We start from the raw sequence: 21,395 nt of genomic DNA, 5'->3' as shown, positions 1-21,395 counted from the left end.
GTTGGGCCACAGGGCAGGATCCACTGACTTTTCTGTTTCCTTGGCCTGCCTCAAAAGGGTAGGTATCTTGTGTGTTGACACGAAAGGTCAAAAGGTAAGGATGGGGAGCTCCGATTAGAAACCTGGCCTCGGGCATTTGAAGCTGTTTGTTTCTTTGTCTCTAGACATTTGCTTTTTTTTGTGGCCTCTAAATTACGGGGTAAGTGTGCTTGAGATTGGCTTTAATCACTGTTACATGGTTGATCCTCCTGAAGGAAGTTTGATTGTGAAAGTACTAGAAGAACCTCATTAAAACATGGTTTCATCTATAACAGATTCTCATGGTGCAGAACCATTTGTGTGGCTACAAAGGGTTTTGAAATTCTTAGGTGATGGTAAGGAGTGGAGAGGGGAATGATTTGACTTTCTTGCAGCTGCTTCTGATCCTGCCAATAATGTCACTGTGAATTTGGAAAGATGTCCCATATTATGCAGAGCAGCTTATCTCATTAACATCTCAGAGGGAGGAAGTGAAAATGACGGAATTTATTTCCACTGTGTGACCTTGTTCTGTCTCAGAATTACTTTTAGTTAAGGATTTAGGATTGAGCCACCACCAAAGTCAGTCTGCTGTCTAGCTAGCAACTGACTACACACTGAGGCGCCAGTGTGTGAGCTCTTTACAAGTGCCTGGCCCCATCAGTGGGCATCACCACCTGGCAAATGACTGATTTGAAGCTTGCCGTGAGTTAGGAGGAGAAAGGTGTGGAATTACAAATCTTTTTAGAGCAAGAAATGCTCCTTTAAGTTGATCTGTGATTTTTTTCAAGATCTACATGATTAAAGGGCCATCTATTCTTCTTTTTTAATTAAAAACATTTTATTGAGATATAATTCATATACTATAAAACTCATTCTTTTAAAAAGTACAATTCAGCGGTTTCCAGTACATTCATAGAGTTGTGCAACCGTTATCATCATCCAATTCCAAAACATTTTCATCATCTCATGAAGAAACCCTGTACCCGTTAGCAGTCAATCCCTGTTCCTCCCCCCCGCAGCCCCAGGCAACCACTAATCTGTTTTCTGTCTCTATGGATTTGCCCATTCTGGATAGTTCATAGAAATGGCATCATGCAATATGTATCCTTTTGTGTCTGGCTTCTTTCACTTAGCATAATGTTCAACTCACTCCTTTTATATTTTTGTGAGGTGGGGGATGGAGAAAGAGGGGATATGCCAACTTTGGAGTCGCTATCTAGTGACCTGGCATCATTAGAGTTTGCCTGGCCTGTTCTGTGGTGGCTGCAACACGTTACTTGTTCTTCATTTTATTCTTAGCTTCTTTATTTATACTTAGCCAGAAATATTTGATGTCAGAAGAAGGGACTTTGCTCCCCACTCATCTTTCCATGGTACTCTTACTTTGAAGACCAGTTTCCACTCCTGCTGTTCACTGACTTCTTAGAGCTTCCAACTCCAGCAACCCTCATCTAAGACTATCCTCCCCCATGCTCTGGCTCTGTCCCTTGCCCTTATCACCACTTACCTGTCTTGTGTTTTAGGGCCCTGCTTTCAGCTAGTAGTTCCTTTGAAAACCAATCTGATAAACAAAGCCATGCCTAGGGACTAATGGATGATTTTAGCTTGGTGGGTCATTCTAACAGAGGTTCTTGTGTTGGAGACTCTTAGAGATTCAATGTCTCAACTCAAAGAAACACACTTCTTAAAGTGAAAATTGTGGGCAATGTGGAAGGCCAGTGAAGATGTTTTTGGGTGAGGTGGAGGGAGCCTTTTGAGTGCCACTGCTAATACATGAGATCAAACCAGGGAGGTAACCACCTATTTCATCTACATATAGTGTTTCTCTATTTGTAACTCCAGTGCTGCTGATAAGAGGATGGTTCTTGGTCATTTCTCAGATATTTTCAGAGGTCTCAAAGTCCGAGTTCCATTTGTTCCTTCAGCAGAGTGCTCTACATGTTCCACTGCCCCTCAGCATACTAACCGCCCCTAAATGGGTACTATTCCAGTTCTACTCAATCCTCAGCCAGTGACAGGAGTCGAGTCCTGAGAACAATGTAGGAAATATTAACCAGTCACTGTAAAAGAAACAGTAAAATCTTAAGGGAAATTTTCATGTCACATTGACTTTTGTCGAGTCCAAATTACTCAAGGTACCAAGAAGCATTTGCCAGGCTCTTATTTTATTCTTTCATTTTTAAGGGAAGGACAACTGGAGAATAACAGCATCCTGAACAATAATAGCATGAGGTTTTTATAAAGAATAAATCATTTCCAGTTATGCTTAATAGGTTTTCTAATAGAATTGTGAAATTAGAAGATGAGAGGAGAGCAAGAGGATATTTGTACTTGAATTCTTGCAAAGCACTTGATATGGTGTCTCCTATTTTTACTTATATAGTTACCCGTTAGTTTAGAAAACCGAGAAGTGGCCCTAAGGCCATAATCAAAGGAAAAAGAAATAAAGTCATAATTAGTGAGAAATAGTTGAAGGACTTGGGGGATGTTTAGACTGAAGAAGAGAAAACTCAGGAACCCATGGTATGTGTCTTCACACTTGTGAAAGTTTGTCAGGTAAAAGAGGGAAGTGGCTTCCGTGCAGCTTCAGATGCTAACATTTGCCATTACAGAGGGGATGTTTCATGAAGGCAGATTTTGGTTTAATATCAGGAAGAATTTTCTAACAGAGCACTCCAAAGATGCAATGGACTATCTTAGAGGTATTTAAGTTTCCTGTTATTGAAAGGGATCAAACAAAGTAGAGATAGTCAACTGTCAGAGATATAGTGGGTACTATGTTGCACCAGATACCTCCGTGGACTCTTCTAATGCTAAGCTCACAAATCTGTGATGTCATTTTTTTGTTACTGAAATGTGTGTGTGTGTGTGTGTGTGTATGTATAAAATTTTAACACAAGAAGCAAATCCCTAGGGATTACCAAGACCTAAACTATCTCACATAGAAGTGAATCTATCTCTCAAAAAATCTTCAGAGAATGTATTTTTGAGACTCCCTTAGGTTTAATTGCATGATCTTATAAGCTTCCTTTCTTCATTATCTTACCTCAATCTCCCACTGGAAGGAAGTACTAAGATGCGCATGTGCGGATGAAATGTGTAGGAAACAGGCAAAGGGATATTATTTACTTAAATAAGAGGAAATAACGTTGTTGTTCTTGGCATATTGTTAATAATAATGACATACCTAACTTTTCCTTACTCTCCCCATTCAGCCAATGGGGAACCAGCTGGAGGAAAAAAACTGATTGGCAACCAATGAAAATGAAATTATTTTTGAGGTCAGATGAAAGAAACTCATTGAATGGGGACTGTCTGGATCAGTAGAACTGAGGTAGAAAAAATCTATACTTTTCCAATCTTTGAAATGTCAAGGAGCATCTGGAATTGTTCACTGTGGCCCAATATGGAACAAGAAGATGGAAGAGAAGGAAATCTAGAAGGGTATCCAGTAGTACCAAGTTTTACACTCTCGTAAAATGTCACCAAACTTTGGGCTCAGAACTACACATCTGTGGATCCTAAAACAAGTTAAACTGTATAAGACATGTGAGAAGATGCTCAAATATTAACTTGAAGTCAGTTTTATAGATAGGGAAGCAGAGAACAGAGTAGTTAGGTTATATAATGAATAACCTGACAGAGAGTGAAGATCTAGAATGTTCTCTATCCCTTTCTGTAATAGCCTATTGATAATATTGCTCTTCCATTCACAGTTTTAAATGCAACCAATAACATAGTGACTATATTAGTCTGTGTTCCCAAGGAAACAGATGATTCAACCAAGCAAAATGACTAATATGCACGGGAGGGGGACAATTAAATGAACTTATTCTAATAAGAAAAGTGGTACAAAATGAAGTTTCTATCTACATACAGTAGAATTCAATGAACATTATGGATCCTAAGATAGCAAAGCCTTATTATATCAGCTTATTTCTCCACAGGAAGTTTAAATCTGGAAAAGTTATAAAGCAGATATAAAAATTCACCAATTATATGTGAAAGATACAATGTACACAGCATAGACTACTGATCAGGATAGATACTTTAAAAAAAGTGAATCTAATAAGTATATTAGTTTCTGAGTAAAAATGACAGATAATGTTTGCTGACATAAACTGGTTTGATCGTTTTGACTACAGTCAAATAGTTAGGAAGTTACCTGTCAATTAGGTCAAAATAATCATGTGTATTCAATCGGCTTATTTCTCTGAGCGTCGGAGTAGAGAAGGAAGCACTGTTTTTTTCTCCTTGAACCTAATGCAGGAAATCTTAACCACGAGTTGATAAAAGGAATTCATCTAAAGGAGTAGGTTGCTGGGGGGCAGGGGGACGCAGGGAGAGAGGGAAAATATGTGACCCCTGAAATCGCATGTACAATTTTGTGTGAATGTGTTTTTTTTTCTGGGGAGAGGGCCCATAGCCTTCAATAGATTCTCAAAAGGGTCTGAGAACTAAAAAAAAAATGTTACGAACTGCTCTAAAGGATGTCAGCTCAGAAGAGCCAGCTAGGGAGGCTCAGGCTAAGTGAGAGAGCCTGGGTGTGTGAGCTCATGGTGTGTGCACGCCTACGTGTTTGAAGAGCTGTGACAGTGAGAGAAAGCAGCGTTGTGGGGTAAGAATGAACAGAGGGATTGGACAATACTTCTCACTGTCAGAAACTAATTTCTCTTTATACTGAGAAAATCACTTTGCAATTAGGATCCAAGTTATTCTATTTTATTCTTCAAATGACTCTAGAAGGTCATAAGGTACTTTGGACTAAAATGCAAATTTGTGAACTGTTAAGGATCCTTGACCAAGGGAGAATCTCATTGATGAATGACAATTGCTCCAACTTAGGTAAATTTGCATTTAAATTACAAAGGAAAGGACTTAGCTTGGTTTTCTTTACAGTAATATTACTATTATTTTTTGTTTTTATAGATAATTCTAAGGTTTTTTCTTTAAAGAGTTAGCTATATAGAGGCCAGCTATACAGGCTTTATAGGGTTAGCCATATAAACTCAAGAAGACAAGGTCTCTGTTTACTTGATGGCTGATATCCGCATGACTGGAAACATTGTGTTAGTGAATGAATTGTTAAGTGCTCAGTCTATGTTTGGCATCATGTAGATAGAGCATCCCTAGGGTTTTGAAAACAACGTATTATGTTGTATAAATCATTTCCAAATCCAGGCATACAAACATCTTGGCCTTCCTTCCTGACTTTCCAGTAAGTAGGAGCCCAAAGAGATACACCAATGGAAATGACAAGTCCCTGTGAGGTGTGACATCCTGAGGTACACGAACACTTGATTAGGGCAGGGTGCTATGAATTAGTACCTCTCTAGACTCTCTAGATGTGCTTGATCTTTATAAAATCTTAACTTTACAGCCTATGTTCTTATCAGCCAAGGGATTTAACAGCTTTCTTCTCTATGACAGCATTTGCAATTATAATTAAGAAATGTATTAAAACTGGAGTGAACTAATGTGAAAAATGGATGGGGGCTTGGGACTAGAAGATTTCCCCTGCTAGTTGTGAAGGACTAATTCAGAGAAAAGCGAGGTAGATTCCAAAGCAAGCATGAGAATCTGAAAAATTTCGAGGAACGTCCTTATGTATCCCAATTTCCATGCTTGTGTGAACAAAAGTGTTACATGAAAATGACCCAAGATTTTTCATATGTTTTGACTGGCCTTGGTGCTCTGTACATACAAGTTGCTCCATCAGTCTCTCTGCTCTCCCAGTCACTATTTTTCGTCACTTATTCTCAGGTCAATGAGGTGATGCCTGAGGCAACAACTGTTTTATGGAATAGTTTATAGGATGGGATCAAAATCTTCTGGAACATAGAGAAACTTTCAGCCTAATGTTCCAAAGGTATGTGTCAGGGATAAAGCTGTCATAACCAATTAGAAGGAAGGTTCTATCAATTTACCCAGGGGAGAGAAAGCAGGTCTGTCTGTCCCTACTGGGATGGGAGTGGATGTTTTCCTTTTCTGGGACTCCAGAGGGCATATATTTGTGTCTTATAGACTCAGGAAGGGAGAAATAAAGCTGATTAAGCCATGGTCTATTTAGTTGTAGTCTTTCTGGAACTTCAGAACATGGAATACTAAATGGCATGAATTCCTTTCAAAAGGTGTCAAAATACTTTGTACTGTCGAGAAAATTCCTAGAATGGAGTGAGAAAGTCTAAAGATGAATGCTTTAATCATTTGTTTTCCAATGAGATAGAGCTTTTCAGGGTAAAAAACCAGTTCTTTCTCCCTTATCATGCCACGCAAACAGACTTCCATTTTTTTTTTTTTTTAATGAAGTGACCACTTCAAAAGGTTGGACCTAGAGAACTTAGAAAGGTTAGCCTCTTGGATCTGGCAATACCTCTACCTGCTAGAATGGAAGAGATATTGTTGTTCAATCTTCACAGTGGCCAGCAGGGGTTGAGTGACTTACCTGAGCACTTGGAAGTATTGAGATCCATGTTAGTGACGGCAATGCACACAGGGAAGGCCACACATACGGGGATGTCAACACTTCCTGGTTCCCCAAAGCAATGCCCAAAGGTTCCTTCAAGTAGGAGCAGTGGGCATGTTGACCTATGTCCTTTGTCCCTATTCCTGCATCTTAGCTCAGTGTTACAATATGGGCAACTTCATTTTCTGCTCCTTCTGGTAACGCCTTGTCTCTTCATTTTTATCTCATTCTTGCCTTGTCTTTATCCGCTAAGCAAACACACAGATTAGAGGAGACTTACCTTAATTCCAAAATACTAACGGAGTTTCCCGAGGGAAATATTCGCCTTACAAAATTGAAGTCACCAACGTACACACTACCATCAGGACCAGAAGCTAAGGCAACAGGAGCAAAGAGTTTGTTGTTGTGAGCAGGGCCGTTGCAGTTGGTACAGGCTACACTCCGTTGGTGTCCATTACCCATTATGGTTGATATGACTGGGGGCTGCTGGGAAATGAACATGTTTTCTCCATTCCCTTTATGTATGATTCCTAGAGCCAAGGGGAAATAAAAGAGAGAGAGAGAAAAAAAACAATTACCACACAATATTCTCAGTGCCATTTTAATTTCTGTCTCATTGTTCAAAGCAAGAAGGAGCTTTGGCCTGGCATAAAAGAACTTGAGAGCGAAGCACACAGCCCTTGGTTTTGTTTAACTGTATAGCCACAACAAACAGTAAAATAATGCTTTGCCTTAGTTTGTCCACCTGTTGAATGGGGAAATACACCCAGTCCCTTTAATGCTGATTCTGAATGCCTCTATAAAGCATTTGGTGACTAACTTTTAATATCTCCTGTTCACTTTGGGCTCTGTGAATCATCTGTAGCTAAGTTTTCATCTCTGGCTGGCTTTCTCCTGATGCCTGGCATATACCTGTCTGACTTTAAATTACTCTCACTATGCAACTGGTTCCTGAAAAGGGAATATCAGTCAATTTTAATATTAACCTTAGCAAAACACAATCAGGAAGGTAATCTACTTCTGTGAAAAGAAAAGAAATCATACTGCTAGAATGCACTTCAAAGATATAAGAAAAGGATTTGAATTTTCCACTCTTTTGGACCATATCTCACTATCATCAGTGCAGGAAATAGAGATACTGACTTATGAAGATGCTGGAAAATACTGTGCAGTCATTTCTTTGGGCAAGCTCATCCATTCTCACAGCTTTAACTCCCACCCCTATATGCTGAAACTTTCTCTTGTCCAGAGTTCTCACCTGACAGGCAATTTTCTACTAGATCTCTTTACTTGGATATCCCACAGGTAACTCAACCTCATCAAGTTTAAAACTGAACTCATTATTTTTCTGCACCCCCTACCAAAACCCTGCTCTTCCTCCCGTGTTCCCTACCCACCTTACGCATGGTATCACCATGCATGTATTTACCCAAGTTGAAAATGTGGGCATCACCATGGCTCTTCTTTTCCTCATTCTCTAAACCTAATTAATTACTAAATCCCCATTGATCCTATCTCCTAAAATATGTTGAACCAGTTTCTTCATCTCCATTCCTACTACTGCTTTAGTTTAGTTTTTCTTAACTTCGGGGTCTCCTGGTCTCCATGCATACCTATCTCCAAACCACCGTCCACACTCCTGCCATAGAGACTATTCAATGTGTGGTTTAAAACCTTTCAATAGCTCCATATTCCCTATGGGATAAGGGGCACATTCCTTATTATGGAGGCATACAAAGTCCTTCATGATTTGGCCCTTGCCTACTTCTTCAGTCTTTCCTCTCATCGTCCTCTCAATTATATCCCGAGTTCCAGCGATAGCGAACTACTTACAATTACTTTCACAGACTTCCATTCCTCTCTGCTTTTGTACATGCTATTCCCTCTATCCCAAACGCCTCCTCATCTTGGCTGCTTGGGGAACTCTTATCTGTCCTTCAAAGCTCAGCTCACTTCTTCCCCAATGCTCTGTGCAGGTAAATTAGTTACTCCCTCCTCTGTGGCCACAGTTTGTTTTCCATAGCTCTATTATAACACTTATTCCACTATATGATACAGTTTTCATTACTTCTCTATCTTCCCCATTAGAACATGAGCTCCTTGAAGGCAGACCATCTGTCTTACTCCTTTCTGCATTTTAGTGCCAATCCTTGTGGCCAAGTCATTATAAGTGCTCAGTAAATGTTGAAAATAGGCTTTGAGCCTCTTGTAGTTTCCTTGTCCAAATCCCAATGATTTTGCAAACCTGCTGAGCCTGGGCAGAAAATCCAAGGAACAAGTACTGCTAAATAGCTCAAGTCTACCGAGAATGAACCAGGGCAAGTAAAACATCCATGATGGGAGAAGGCATGCCGACATGTCAGAATGAAGCAACTGACAGCCATGAATGAATGCAGTTATCTTGTACAGTCTTACTTTCTTCTCCCATGACCCCTGCTATCTATCTCCTCAGACTGCCTGTTACTCTCCCTAAACATTTCCTGAAATGTCTTTCTCAGTTTTCTTCCAACTTTTGGTCCCACAGTCCTACAACAGAAGCTATTGATCACTCTGAAACAGGAACCTTGCTGGCAAAAATAAATAAGAGGGTAAAACACGCACAACACCACAGCACCAAATATTTACTTGGAAGGGGCCTTCCAGAAAGCAGAAATCCCATACATCATATAGCCTTGGGATTTCAAATGTGAGTATTTTTACTTTCCCTCCCAAGGTGATTTCTGGCTATTTTTTCAACATATGATCTGCTGGAGCAGCTATGAGTTTATGCCTCAACAAATTGGTCTTTTATTGCAGAACTATGAGATATCTTGAGGATCACTACTTTCTTATTAATTTTATTAATAACTTTATCAGGCAGTAAAAAAATTTCTTAAGATTTAGGAGAGTTAATTAAGTAAGTTTAATAGGACTGAATTTCATTTCCTAAAAACACTTAATTGCAGTGTGATCAACATTGCAATTTAAATGAATTGGGAGGAAGTGAATGAGAACTGGAATGACAGTTGAACAACAGCATTGAAAAGAAATCTCCTGATGATCGCTAACTGAATGTCCTACCAATGAGATTATGATATGTTCTCTAATAAATAAGGAAACCAACTGTTTAGCATGTCAGTATTTCCGCAATGCACTATAGGGTATATCATTCAAAAATATTTCCAATTATTAGCTTGGAAATACCACATTTGCTATTAACATCTATTTTCACAGGTAGATCTCCATTTTTTTATATCAATATAACGGTATAGTTAACAATTACCTTCAAAATGACATGTTATTACCAGGCTCCTGGCAATTTGAAAACTAAAGATGGCTATTCCAAACCATTCTTCTCAGCCTGCAATTCTAAAACTCCCCTTTTCTATTAGAAAGCCCAGCACTCCATCAAAGAAGAAGAATGATTAAAGGAAATAAAACATAAGGCAATGCACTTTCTGATTACATCTCAACAATTGATGTCTTGCTTTCATGCAAGGTACTAAAGTGCCTGTGTACTGAAATTACCATTCCTGTTTAAAGCTGAAGCAATCAAAACAAAAATGGGCAAACCCCTTTTGTATTGCCCTGGAAAAATAGATCATTTTGAAGGGTGTTTTTGTTGTTTCAAGAATCTGTTTAACCTTCCATTACATAGAACCAGGGCATATCATCTAGCAACAATGATTTAACACCAATTCTTCCCCAAAAGGTTGCTTTGAAAATATTTTGTTTATGCTCCTGGAAATCTTGATCAATTACTGCTGCCTCCCTTCCACTTTATTCTGCCACACATGCTCATTCTGAAAACAGAATCAAATGATCCTAGGACAACACACATTATTTATATGAAGGCCAACTTCCTGCTAAAGATTGGGTGTCTTGTTTATAGTCAACAAAGAAACCCGACTGGATGGGGCGTACTGCACATTTTCTCCCCTAAGTTTTCTTTTTTTCTGCCAAAAAGCCAAGTCTGTTGTGTAATAAGTTAAGCATACTTTTAAACACACTACTCATAGCCTCCTGCTACCTTGCTCAGAACTTCCTTTGAAGCTTATAAATAAGTTTGAAATAAAAATTTCCCTTGGAAGCCAGTGGGTGGTGCTTTATGCTGATTTCAAAGAAGAAACCATTTTTCAGACTTATGAACAACAAGGGACACAATACATATTTCTCTTAGGACCTGACTGAGAGGATATAAACACAAACTGGGAGATATGCCAGTGTGATCAATGGAAATTTACTTCCCCTCCCAGTAAAACCATTTGTTGACAAACTACTGGCCTGTTTTGGATGCTAAGTTAAAGGAAATTCTTTATCCATTTCAGACAGATGACAATACCCAATTAGTACTCTGGATTGTTCTTTCTAATAATTTTTAATGCTCAACTGGCAGGAAACACTAGGGGATATGTTTGATATGAAGATATACTATGATAAACAGCTTAGCTCTGTAACAGATGATTCATGTACACATTTTAATTTCTCATAATTTTCAAGAACTGATTTATCTTAAAAGGAATGAATATGCACTCTCTGTAATCGTTAAGAAGATGTATTTTGAAGAAATATTGAACAACACAAGTTCCTGGTGTTTTTTATCTCAGTGAAGGTAGGAATCATCTATATATTAATATATGACTGATTGTATAATATTTGGAAACAATTCTCTACAACCAATGGTTAATTGTCAGGTAAATATAATTGCTGCAACTGAAATGATAAATGGTCTGAAAACACTGCCTACTAGAAACTACTCACTGCATAATGATTTTGGAGCTAAAGAAAAACTGAAGAGGGCTGGCCCCGTGGCTTAGCGGTTAAGTGCGCGTGCTCCGCTGCTGGCGGCCCGGGTTCGGATCCCGGGCGCGCACTGACGCACTGCTTCTCCGGCCATGCTGAGGCCATGTCCCACATACAGCAACTGGAAGGATGTGCAGCTATGACATACAACTATCCACTGGGGCTTTGGGGGAAAAGAAATAAATAAATAAAATCTTTAAAAAAAAAAAAAGAAAAACTGAAGAATTGATTGGCAGCAGACATCCAATCTAATTACAGTGTCTTTTTAACGGGTGAGAAGAAATTGGGGGAAGATAGATTCTTGTTTCTAATCTGCTACCTGTCTCAGATCAAAAAAGCGGGGTACCTAAAGAGTTAGGCTTTTTCCAGAAAGAAGTGGAGTGGGGGAACTTGGAAGGATGTCACTCTTGCCTTAATCAGTCAGAAAAGACTATCTGACCTGAGGGGGAAAGAGCATTGCTTTATAAATTGGTCTTCCCAACGCTGCTCCTTCACATTTATCATTCCTCCTTCTCAAACTGCCTTTGTGGGTGTGATTTGGACTTCAAAAACATCCTAAGACAAGGGTTCGTGTCCAAGGTCAGGCTGAAAGGCACTGGCAGAGATGGCTTCAAATCTGTTTTCTGGCAAGTGTGACCAGTTCTTGGTTAGAAATACAATGTGCTTACAAATGAGATGATAAAATGAACAAATGTTCCTTTTAAAAAAACTATCCAAAGTAACATTTCTTCTCAGAATAAAACTCTCAGAAAGAGACAGAAAGTAGATTTAGTGTGGCTGTGGTGAGCACAAGGGATTTTTTGGGGTGATAAAAATATTCTAAAACTGTGTTGTGGTGATGGTTGCACAAATCTGAAATTGTACACTTAAAATGGGTGAATTTTATGCTGTCTAAATTATACTTCAATAAAGCTGTTAAAAAGATTCTCAGAAGTAACTTGATACCTATTACCTAAAAACTAATTACTGGCGAATTAGGGGTGGAGAGAACACATTTCTGGAAATTGGGGGGCCCCCAAAGACAACTTTCTGAATGACTCCTCTCAGTTTTGAATTTTGTAGCCTGTGTGAAGCAAATGGTAAGAGGAGACAGGACTGGGAACACACAGCTGGGGGCTGGCTCGATTGAGGTCATTTCCCACTTTGTATTTAATGTCAACGACAGGCATTTGAAAGGGACAATCCATACAAGCCAATAAAAGTGAGTGGAAAAGAAATGGCTGCTTAAAATGTCAAACTCTTTCAAATCAAAACAAAAAACCTAATAATTTAATAAGTGGCATCTGCCCTTTCGTTTTTGTATTTTTAAAACTGTGATTCTCCTTTTGACAACAGTAAAAAGTTGACATTTTATATCTGTGGCTGCATCTTTGCTCTTAAAAAATAAACAATTTGAAATGGAATTTAGAGTCTTCCTTGAAAGGGGGGAAGGAGGTATAATGGGGGCATACAACAATGGACACATTTACCTTCAGGGTCCCACACTGACTATGGTAGGTGGTCTCATTCTATGGTTGAAGCAAACCTGGTTAGCTTTGCCAATCAAAATTTCCCAGCCTGTGTGGCTGGTTGGCTCAGCTGATTCAACTGTGGTGCAAACGAAGTAAGATCATAGGTGTGATTATAAAATGGATCTCCTAGCCTTGGTCAGTTAGTTCATGGCCTTACAAGGTAACCCGACCTTAGCCAGCTGTTTCACAAAGGTAAGATGCACACAAGGATGGCTAGATGGAAGACTGTAGCTGCCTCATGACATTCACAGCCCCAGTCCTGGAGAAATAACCCAAAGTACTTGTTCTACTAAAGGTTGCTCAAAATCTGCCTCTTTAGGTGAAAAGGAATATGATTTCACAGTGAAAACCTACCAGTAGATGTTCAAATGAAAGTTGGATGGAAACACCAATGACCGGTTTCCCAGTAGGATGCAAAAGGAGGTGGAGGAATTTGGATGAAGCATTTATAACCCAGGTAGCAAAATCAGTTTGTCTTAGAGACGCATGGGCTCAAGAGCACCTGTAGCTCCTTCTCCCAATTTATTTAACATTTATGTTACAAACTAGGAGAAAGTGTCAGCAGGAAAAGTGGTCCAAAGAAGGCAAAGATTGAAGATCAGTGTGTCCTGATTCTCACTGCTTTTTCCTCGTTTCCTAAATCCAGGACTTAGGGGACTTAAAACTAAGTGAAGTCCAGGACTGCTTTCTTTCCCCAGACTTTCACTTCTTCCCCTGTATTCCTCCTACCTCTTCTCCTCTTGTACCATTACTGTCCTTTTACTCTATTCCTAGCTTCTTATCGGCTATACTGACATTTATGTGGACAAACACTGTGGTGTAGAGAAAGAGCACATGGCTCTAGCCACTTACTAACCGTGCAACATTGCGGAAAGTCACGTGACCACCTAAGCCTCAGCTTATTGACCTTTTAAATGGGGTTAATGCCACATTGCAGGGTTGTGTTCAAAATGGGACAGAGTTCACTAAAGCCCTTTGAAAACTGTATGGCATAGATGATTCATTAATTCTAAGGTGCACATTTTGCTTCACATTTTAATATCTCTGAAATAAGTATGTGTCTTGCAATCAATGCATGTCATAGTTTAATTGGCAGCACTTTCCACAAAATAATGGTGTACTTATAATTTATGGTGTCTTAGAGTATATGAAATATGGCAATTATTTTTCCACTTTTTAAGAGTTGGTTACTATGTCAGATAAATTGGTTAATGACTTAGGATAGAGGAATAATGATAGATGATTCTTAAAACCCAGTTTCATATACTTTGTGATGAAGAGGTCTCACTATACTAGCACTAATTTGAAAGCAGATTATTGTATTTGAAAAGAAATATACTAATGTTTTCATCTCTAGGTGGTGGATCCATAGGTAATTTTTTCCTTGTACTTTTCCAAATTTTCTGCAATGAATATGTATTACATATGTATATATATGTATATAGCATTAGGAAAACAGTATTAATAAATATTTAAAAAGCTGCTTACCACTTTGAGGATTCAAAATATGATGCTTATTCAACGACCAACCTCCTAGGTTAGAAGCATCCATCTCAAAACCTTGTAAGATGACTGTCCTTTTCTCCCAGAGAATAAAGTCAGGGCATGTTTCATATTCATATCCCACAGATACTGCAAACAAAGAGTTAATAACACATTAGAAAATTTTAAAATACTGGCGTCCTTTTTACACTGGTTAATAATTCTGTGAGTATTGCATTTGCTACTGAATTCTGATTTAGGTTGAAATTTGACTGCAAATGCCTTTCACCTAGCACAGTACAGCGTAGCACTTAGCATAGCATTGGGCATCCAAAAGTGATCAGTCGGTGCATGTTGGATAAATATATGAATGAGTGGGTGAATGAGCGCTGTCATTAGGCAGGTATTACATGTTTATGGACATTAAGCTTTAGTATGGGCTTTTGGGTTGGAGGCTGTGTTGTAAAATGGAAGAAATAAGCCCTCTGGGCCGGCCCTGTGGCTTGGTGGTTAAGTGCGCGTGCTGCAATGCTGGTGGCCCGGGTTCGGATCCCGGGTGCGCATCGAGGCACCACTTCTCCGTCCATCCTGAGGCCGAGTCCCACATACAGCAACTAGAAGGATGTGCAGCTATGATATACAACTATCTACTGGGGCTTTGGGGGGAAAAATAAAATAAATAAAATCTTTAAAAAAAAAGAAATAAGCCCTCTGAAGGCTTAAGTTCTGGTGATACAATTTCTTTCTTTACCTTTGTAGGAGAAGTGCAGGGAGGGCCGGTTTCTTATCTCTCTAGAATGCAAAATGCACTTAGGAAGCTGACTTGGGAGTACTGGGTCACTTATACAACAACTGACTACACATGAGACTAATAAAAATTGATTTGCCCAATTTATATTTTCTCCTGTGCTAACTGGCCTTTAGTTTGCTGAGCAGTCTGAGTTTGCTTAGAGTGCTGCAAGCCCTGCAAGAGTAAATTCCACCTTGTGCACTTGACACTTTGGTTTCTGCATATAGCTAACCAATGGGACATCACCCCACATTTGGCGTCAGCTCTTATGAAGCACAGATGTTGTGCATTAAACTCGGAACCCTGGTATGCCACTAAAATGGGAAGTGTGGAATGCGGTAGCTTGGGTGCCTCTGCCCTACTGAAATATGTATAGCTCAAGTCTACCAAGTCCCAGCCATCTTCTCAGTTGGTAAACCTACTTACCTGTTGGAATCCCAGATTTCTGATTCTTGAATTTAAAATGCTTCCTGTCCTCATAATGTTCTAAGCCTGAGAGTATTGGCTCACGACGCTGCATACCCTGAAGCTGCTTTCTCCATTTCTGGCAGCTTAAAATATCCCTAGCTGGTCGTCTGCCATTACTTTCAAGTACCTGCCTCTACGTGACTCTTTAGATGCCCCTGGAGAACTCATTCCTTCTTTTGTCATTTGGTTATGAAAACTGGTAATGAAAATGTGTGCTTAAACAATGCCAGCACAATAAGATGAAAAATTAAAGCAAACTAGTTTTGGGTTTTGGCATTAGGTGAAGAGAAAAGATGGTAATTTTAGTCAAACTGATTTATGTGTGCTTGTGTGTGTATGTGTATGAGCACATACATAGATAAGCCAAAAAGTCCTTATGATTATGGATATACAACTCTCCAACTTTGTGGATCATCTGGGCCAATTTTAAATCACAGGCTGGCTTCTCTTTGTCCCCCACTCCACCAAAGCTTTAATAGGGATCAGGGCCATCTTCATGGGTGTGTGACCTGTGCAGTCACATAGGGGCCCATGCTTAGAAGGGTCCACACTTGGTTTAATGTTCTGCTGTCACTGTCTTGAAATCCTTAACAATTTTTTAACAAGAGGCTCTGTATTTTCATTTAACACTGGGCCCTGCAAATTATGTAGCTGGTCCTGATGAGGATGCCCTTCTACCCTGCTATCAGCGGGTGAAGACTCATGGAATGCAAACTCATTTTAGTATTAGCTCTAACCAAGCATTATTAGTAAGGGAGATCAATGGGGAGTGGGAAAGACTAATCATAAAATGGAAATAATTTCTAAATGGAAATTAGTTGGGATCATCTGTGTCAATGCTGTTCTCTATTAAGGTGGATGGAAACAGAATTTCAGAGATGAAAGGGATCTCAAAGGTAATCTAGTTCAGGTTACACTCGTGGCAAAAATCATTGCTGTCAACAATCTCCTTGATATCTTATCATGGCCCGGGAGCTTGCTGAAACAACTCTGGTATAGCAGAAAGAGCTGATTTTAGACTTAGAGTCAGAAAAGAATTCAACTCTTGGATCTCCCATTAAAACTAGCTGTGTGGTGTTGGGCAAATTATTCTCCATCTCTGAGAGTCATGCTCCTCATTGGTAACAAAGCGGTGTGGAGGTGGGGTGGAAGGTGGACTAGAATTGGTGGTTCTTAGACCCTTTCGGGTCAGGGAACCTCTTATTATGAATCTGATGAAAGTTATGGATCTTTTTCCTAGAAAAATGCATATACACACAAAATTTTGTGTATAATTCCACGGGGTTCACTGACCTCCTGAAGTCCAAATACAGATCTCAGATCAAACACCTGTGTACTAGATAATTCTCATAATCCCCCTTTAACACTAACACTCTATGATTCTAAAGTGCATTCTTTCAAGATTGCAGTTGATCAGTTCAAGTTGGGGATCAAACCCAAAAGCCAAAGAGAGCATTATATCTCATGTTAGAATAATCAGGTGGTGACAAAGCACACTTAGGGCCATGTTGGTGTGTGGAATAACACAGCTTCTGCTTCCCTTGCCAACATTTAAAAGTCTTGATTAATAAATAATCACAACGATAATGATTACAAGTTCCCTTAAAGCCATCATCTCCTTCCCTACCGTTGCCAGGATCTGCCTTTTGTACATTGTAAGCCTGGTGAGCTTCCCTAGAATCCCTTCTCCGGAAAGTGATTGTGTAGTTTTGCAAATAAGCAGTGTGCCCTGGTGACCTCCGATGGTGGTTTGGAGCCTGCTTTTTCCCTCTCAGTAACAGTTAAAGATCCTCCCAACTCTGTGGCAGGAAATGCCTATACAAAGTATCAGTTAAAGAGTTCTCAATGCAATGGTAATGAGACATACTCTTTTCACCTCCTCATATCTGCTCTCTGAATTGCTCTCTAGTCCACAACAAAAAAGTGCGTTGGCTGCAAACCCCACGATTATATTACTTTTTTTTCCCTAGTCATAGCAAATAGCAACAAAGCGGGCACTTAATAAGTTCCCTCTAATTTTTATTAGATTTACTTGCTCCTGAGAAAGCTCTATGAGCTAATAAATTTATAATTTATACTTAAGACTTGTCCAAAATTCCAACTGACTTTAATGAGAATGGCTGTGTCTTGGGGTATTTTTGTATGTGGTTCCTTGCTCAGAGTAAAAAGGCAAGGTTTCTTTCTGACAGCAGCCCACTTGAACATAATCCTGGAACTTGCAATCGGCTTATGAGAAGGCAGACATTTCACCTCACGGAGTTGAGCTGCTTTCCAAATGCACAGGGAACAGGCAAATACAGTAGCAACCAATCCTAGACTTCCTCTCATGGAAGCAGACTGTAATGCACTAAACACCTACTCTTTTTCATATAATTAAATACGGGGAAAAAGGGCTACTCAGTGGCTGGCACTGAAAATGCTGAGCCCTGACATTACACTCTGCCTGGTACTGCGACAGCTGAGTCTCAGCTAAATAAGCAGAGGGAACCACTACCATTTCCCAGGAGGCCTGTTGCCTATCACATCTGATCATCCACACAACATGGTATAGGCCACGGATTCAGCCTCTGGCACTCTGGAGCGGGGACTAAGAAGAATAGTGTAATAGGAAGGAAAAAATAATTATTCATCAACATTTTAAAGGAGCTGTAGAAGACAGACTAGTCTGGCAGTGAGTAGAGACAGGTGGAGAAGGAGGGGTCCCGGCCTATACTTCCCACGGGCTGGTATAGTGGTCCCATGCTGGTGTGTATATATTGGGAAGGCAACTGAGAAGACAGCAATTAATAGGGCAGAATACTTTCTCTGAACCACGTGACTGCATCCCTGGTGACACTCTTAATTCTGTCTGGACTTCTGTCTTCCTGTATTCTCGCCCTCACCTCCACAGAGAGATATTAATGGGATGTTCCTTAACCAAGAGTCATTGGTTATCAAGATAGGCTTGTTACTTTTGCAGAGAACTCTGTCCTCTGGTCATTGGATTGCACCTCTGACTCCACTGTTAGTCATCTTGCAAATATTATACTGACTTATAAAGAAGACTTTATCATACTGGCTTATACAAAAAGATAGCAGCTTGCTCCCCCAAAGCCATTTGACATTGGGAAAATAACTGAATGCTCATTCTACTTATCAGAGGAGTAGCACTTGTATGATGTGGGGACTGCAAGAAGGCTGAGCGCCACAGTGCCCCTGACACCCAATTTAGTGACGGTGACATTCATCTATAAGGGCTGGGATAGGAGACTGACATTAAGTAGCTAAGGTAAAGATGCCACGCAATGAAGCTGATGTGCAAAATATGACAAGATTAAGCAGATGATTTTCAACAGTTTCAGGTTAAGGCTTCAGAATTCATAATGATTACATTTATGAAGGCAATATATAATTAAAAGTAGTCTCATAGTCAGTGTGAGAAATTTACATGTTAACTTCATGAACTCAAGGAACATCTAAAAATAATTTCATGACATTTAAAAGGTAACTAACAACAAGATCAAAACCTTCTTATCCAAAAGGAATCATTAAGTAGAACACTAAATATTTCCCATTCTTTTAAAATAGTAGATTAACGCAAAACAACAACAACAAAAAGCAAGAGACCGAAGGAACCAAATGAAAGCCATGGCAACAACAGACCAAGACTATATAGATAAAATGCTATCTATTGAGAACAGGTACTTGCTCCCAGAACTTCTTCTACTTTTTCCTATTTTCTAGTGATTTATCATAGGATAGAATGACCCCAGAGGCTTCTCAATTTGACACATTGCCCAGTGGCCTGAAATGCTTTGTTTATCTGTCTATTTTCCTGGCTTACCAAGAGTGTCAGAATCAGGTGATGAATTTTTATCAAGTGCCTTTTCAGCACTTATGGAGCTATTCACATAGTTTTCTCTTTTAATCTAGTAATGTGGTGAATTATAGCAGTAGGTTTCTTAATGTTGAACCATCTTAGTGTTCCTAAAACAAACTCTATTTGGTTATGATGTTATTATCTTTTTAATGAATCACTGGATTTGATTTGGTAATATTGTACATAGGATCTGTACCATACCAGTTTACAAAAATAAGGTTTAAATATGTTAGTGCTAAAAGTGAGGTAGTTGGATGAAGAGAAAGTACAGGTAGGAAGTAAAAAGCATCTAGGGGTGAAGTAGCCACATAACGCTTTCGTCAAGAGACCTTTACACTGAAACCTAGTATTATGCGATTTTTTCTGGCTGCTTTGTCTGAGCCTAGTTGCAGAAAAGCAAACCTGGAACCTGGAAGACCTATGTGCCACCTAAGGCAGGGCGATGTACTGAGTCATATCCACATTTGTGAGTGCCTTTGTGTACGTGGGCACTGCCCTCCTCTCCCTTGGCAGGCCCACCATCCCATTATATAGGCAAGGCTTAGGGTTCAACCTTAGCCTCTGTCCTTATTCATTTGTTTTTCAGTCATTCAACAAATATGCGATATTCACTGGGTACCTCCTGTTGTCAGGCACTGAGGATGAACGAGACAGAACAAGATAGCACCCCTCTGCCCAATGGAGCTCACCTTCTAGTCAGAGAGACAAATATAAGACAAAAACAAATCACACGCATGCATACAAATTGTGATAAATGTTATGATGGGAAAATGCAGGGTATTATGAGAGAGTGTAACAAGGGAATATAAATTGGAATGGGGAGGCAAGGAAAGCCTCTTGATGAGAAGAGGTTTCTCTCATGAAGTATAGGGAGGAACAGTCTAGGCAGAGAGAGCAGCATGTGTGTAAGGTTTTGAGGCTTGGTATCTTTGGGAGATTTAAAAAAGGTCAAGGTGGCTAGAGTAAGTTTCTCTCTAGTGCATCAAAAACAAAAGAACAACCCCTTCCCTCCTCCCCCACCCAGTACAAAACAAAACAAAAGATTACTATCCTCTAGTAGTACTTAGGCATTTTTCTTTGGGGAGGTTTTAGGAAATAGATTCACCTTGAAAGTGGACTGGTTATCCTTTGAAACAGTGTGATTGATTAAAAGGGATGCAATATTGTAATGAAAAGAAAGGCGCTGTTATTGAATGACTCAGCAAACCTTCACTGAGTTGCTCTATGTGCCAGGCAGGTGACCTGCTAAGCACTGTGGATAGAGAGGATATTACCCAGGGCAGGATAATTTGTCATATGAGAGAGGCCATATTCTGAAGGGATACGTACCTTCCAGAACTTTCATCCATGGCCTCCTTAAAATAATATCACTTCACATCTGCATAACACATAACAGTTAAATACAATTTTGTGTATATTACCTAATTTGAAGACTCACAAAAACTCATGAGGAAGGTATATTTACTCTTATTTGATAGATGTGATAGACTCAGAGAGGTGAAGTGACTAGTCCAAGGTCATCTGGCTAGTAAATGGCAGAACCAGAGCTCAAACACAGTGACTTTATAGCAAGTGCTTTTTTCTACTATGCTAGATCACAGCTCTTAAGGGAAAGACTCAAAATTCAGAAGTGCTAAATAAATAACCTTTTATTTGCTCTGAATTTAAGAGATAAGGATTGGAAGCTAGGGATAGCCTTGAAGTAGAAGTATCATGTATCCTGGTTGGCCAAAAACAGTATCCAGTTATGTCATTATTAACAGCATCCCCTTTTACTCTCAAGAGTATCTTGGAGCCAGCCCTGATGGCCTAGTGGTTCAAGTTTGACACACTCTGCTTTGGCGGCCCGGGTTTGGTTCCCGGTCGTGGAGCCACACCACTCGTCTGTCAGTAGCCATGCTGTGGCAGTGGTTCACACAGAAGAACTAGAAGGACTTACAACTAGAATATACAACTATGCACTGGGGCTTTGGGGAGGAAAAACAAAAAAGAGAGGAAGATTGGCAACAGATGTTA

The 21,395-nt window shown here is 39.6% G+C and overlaps 1 protein-coding gene across 20 annotated transcripts in view; it reads right to left on the bottom strand.

Moving 5' to 3' along the window:
- Positions 1-21,395, bottom strand: part of TENM1 (teneurin transmembrane protein 1) — a 773,006-nt gene that overhangs the window by 107,965 nt on the left and 643,646 nt on the right. For all 20 annotated transcript variants that reach the window (XM_087427630.1, XM_087427629.1, XM_087427639.1 and 17 more), the window contains 2 exons: positions 14,269-14,412; positions 6,768-7,017 (listed from right to left, as the gene is read on the bottom strand). In XM_087427630.1, the coding sequence (XP_087283756.1) occupies positions 6,768-7,017; positions 14,269-14,412 (394 nt within the window). The remainder of the gene's footprint in view (positions 1-6,767; positions 7,018-14,268; positions 14,413-21,395) is intronic.

Source organism: Ceratotherium simum, chromosome X, assembly GCF_057802395.1.
Source record: "Ceratotherium simum simum isolate JZ-2026a chromosome X, ASM5780239v1, whole genome shotgun sequence".
In the NCBI taxonomy this organism is placed as follows: domain Eukaryota; kingdom Metazoa; phylum Chordata; class Mammalia; order Perissodactyla; family Rhinocerotidae; genus Ceratotherium; species Ceratotherium simum.
The sequence above is the reverse complement of the archived record's forward strand: the minus strand, read 5'-3'. Positions and strand labels throughout refer to the sequence as shown.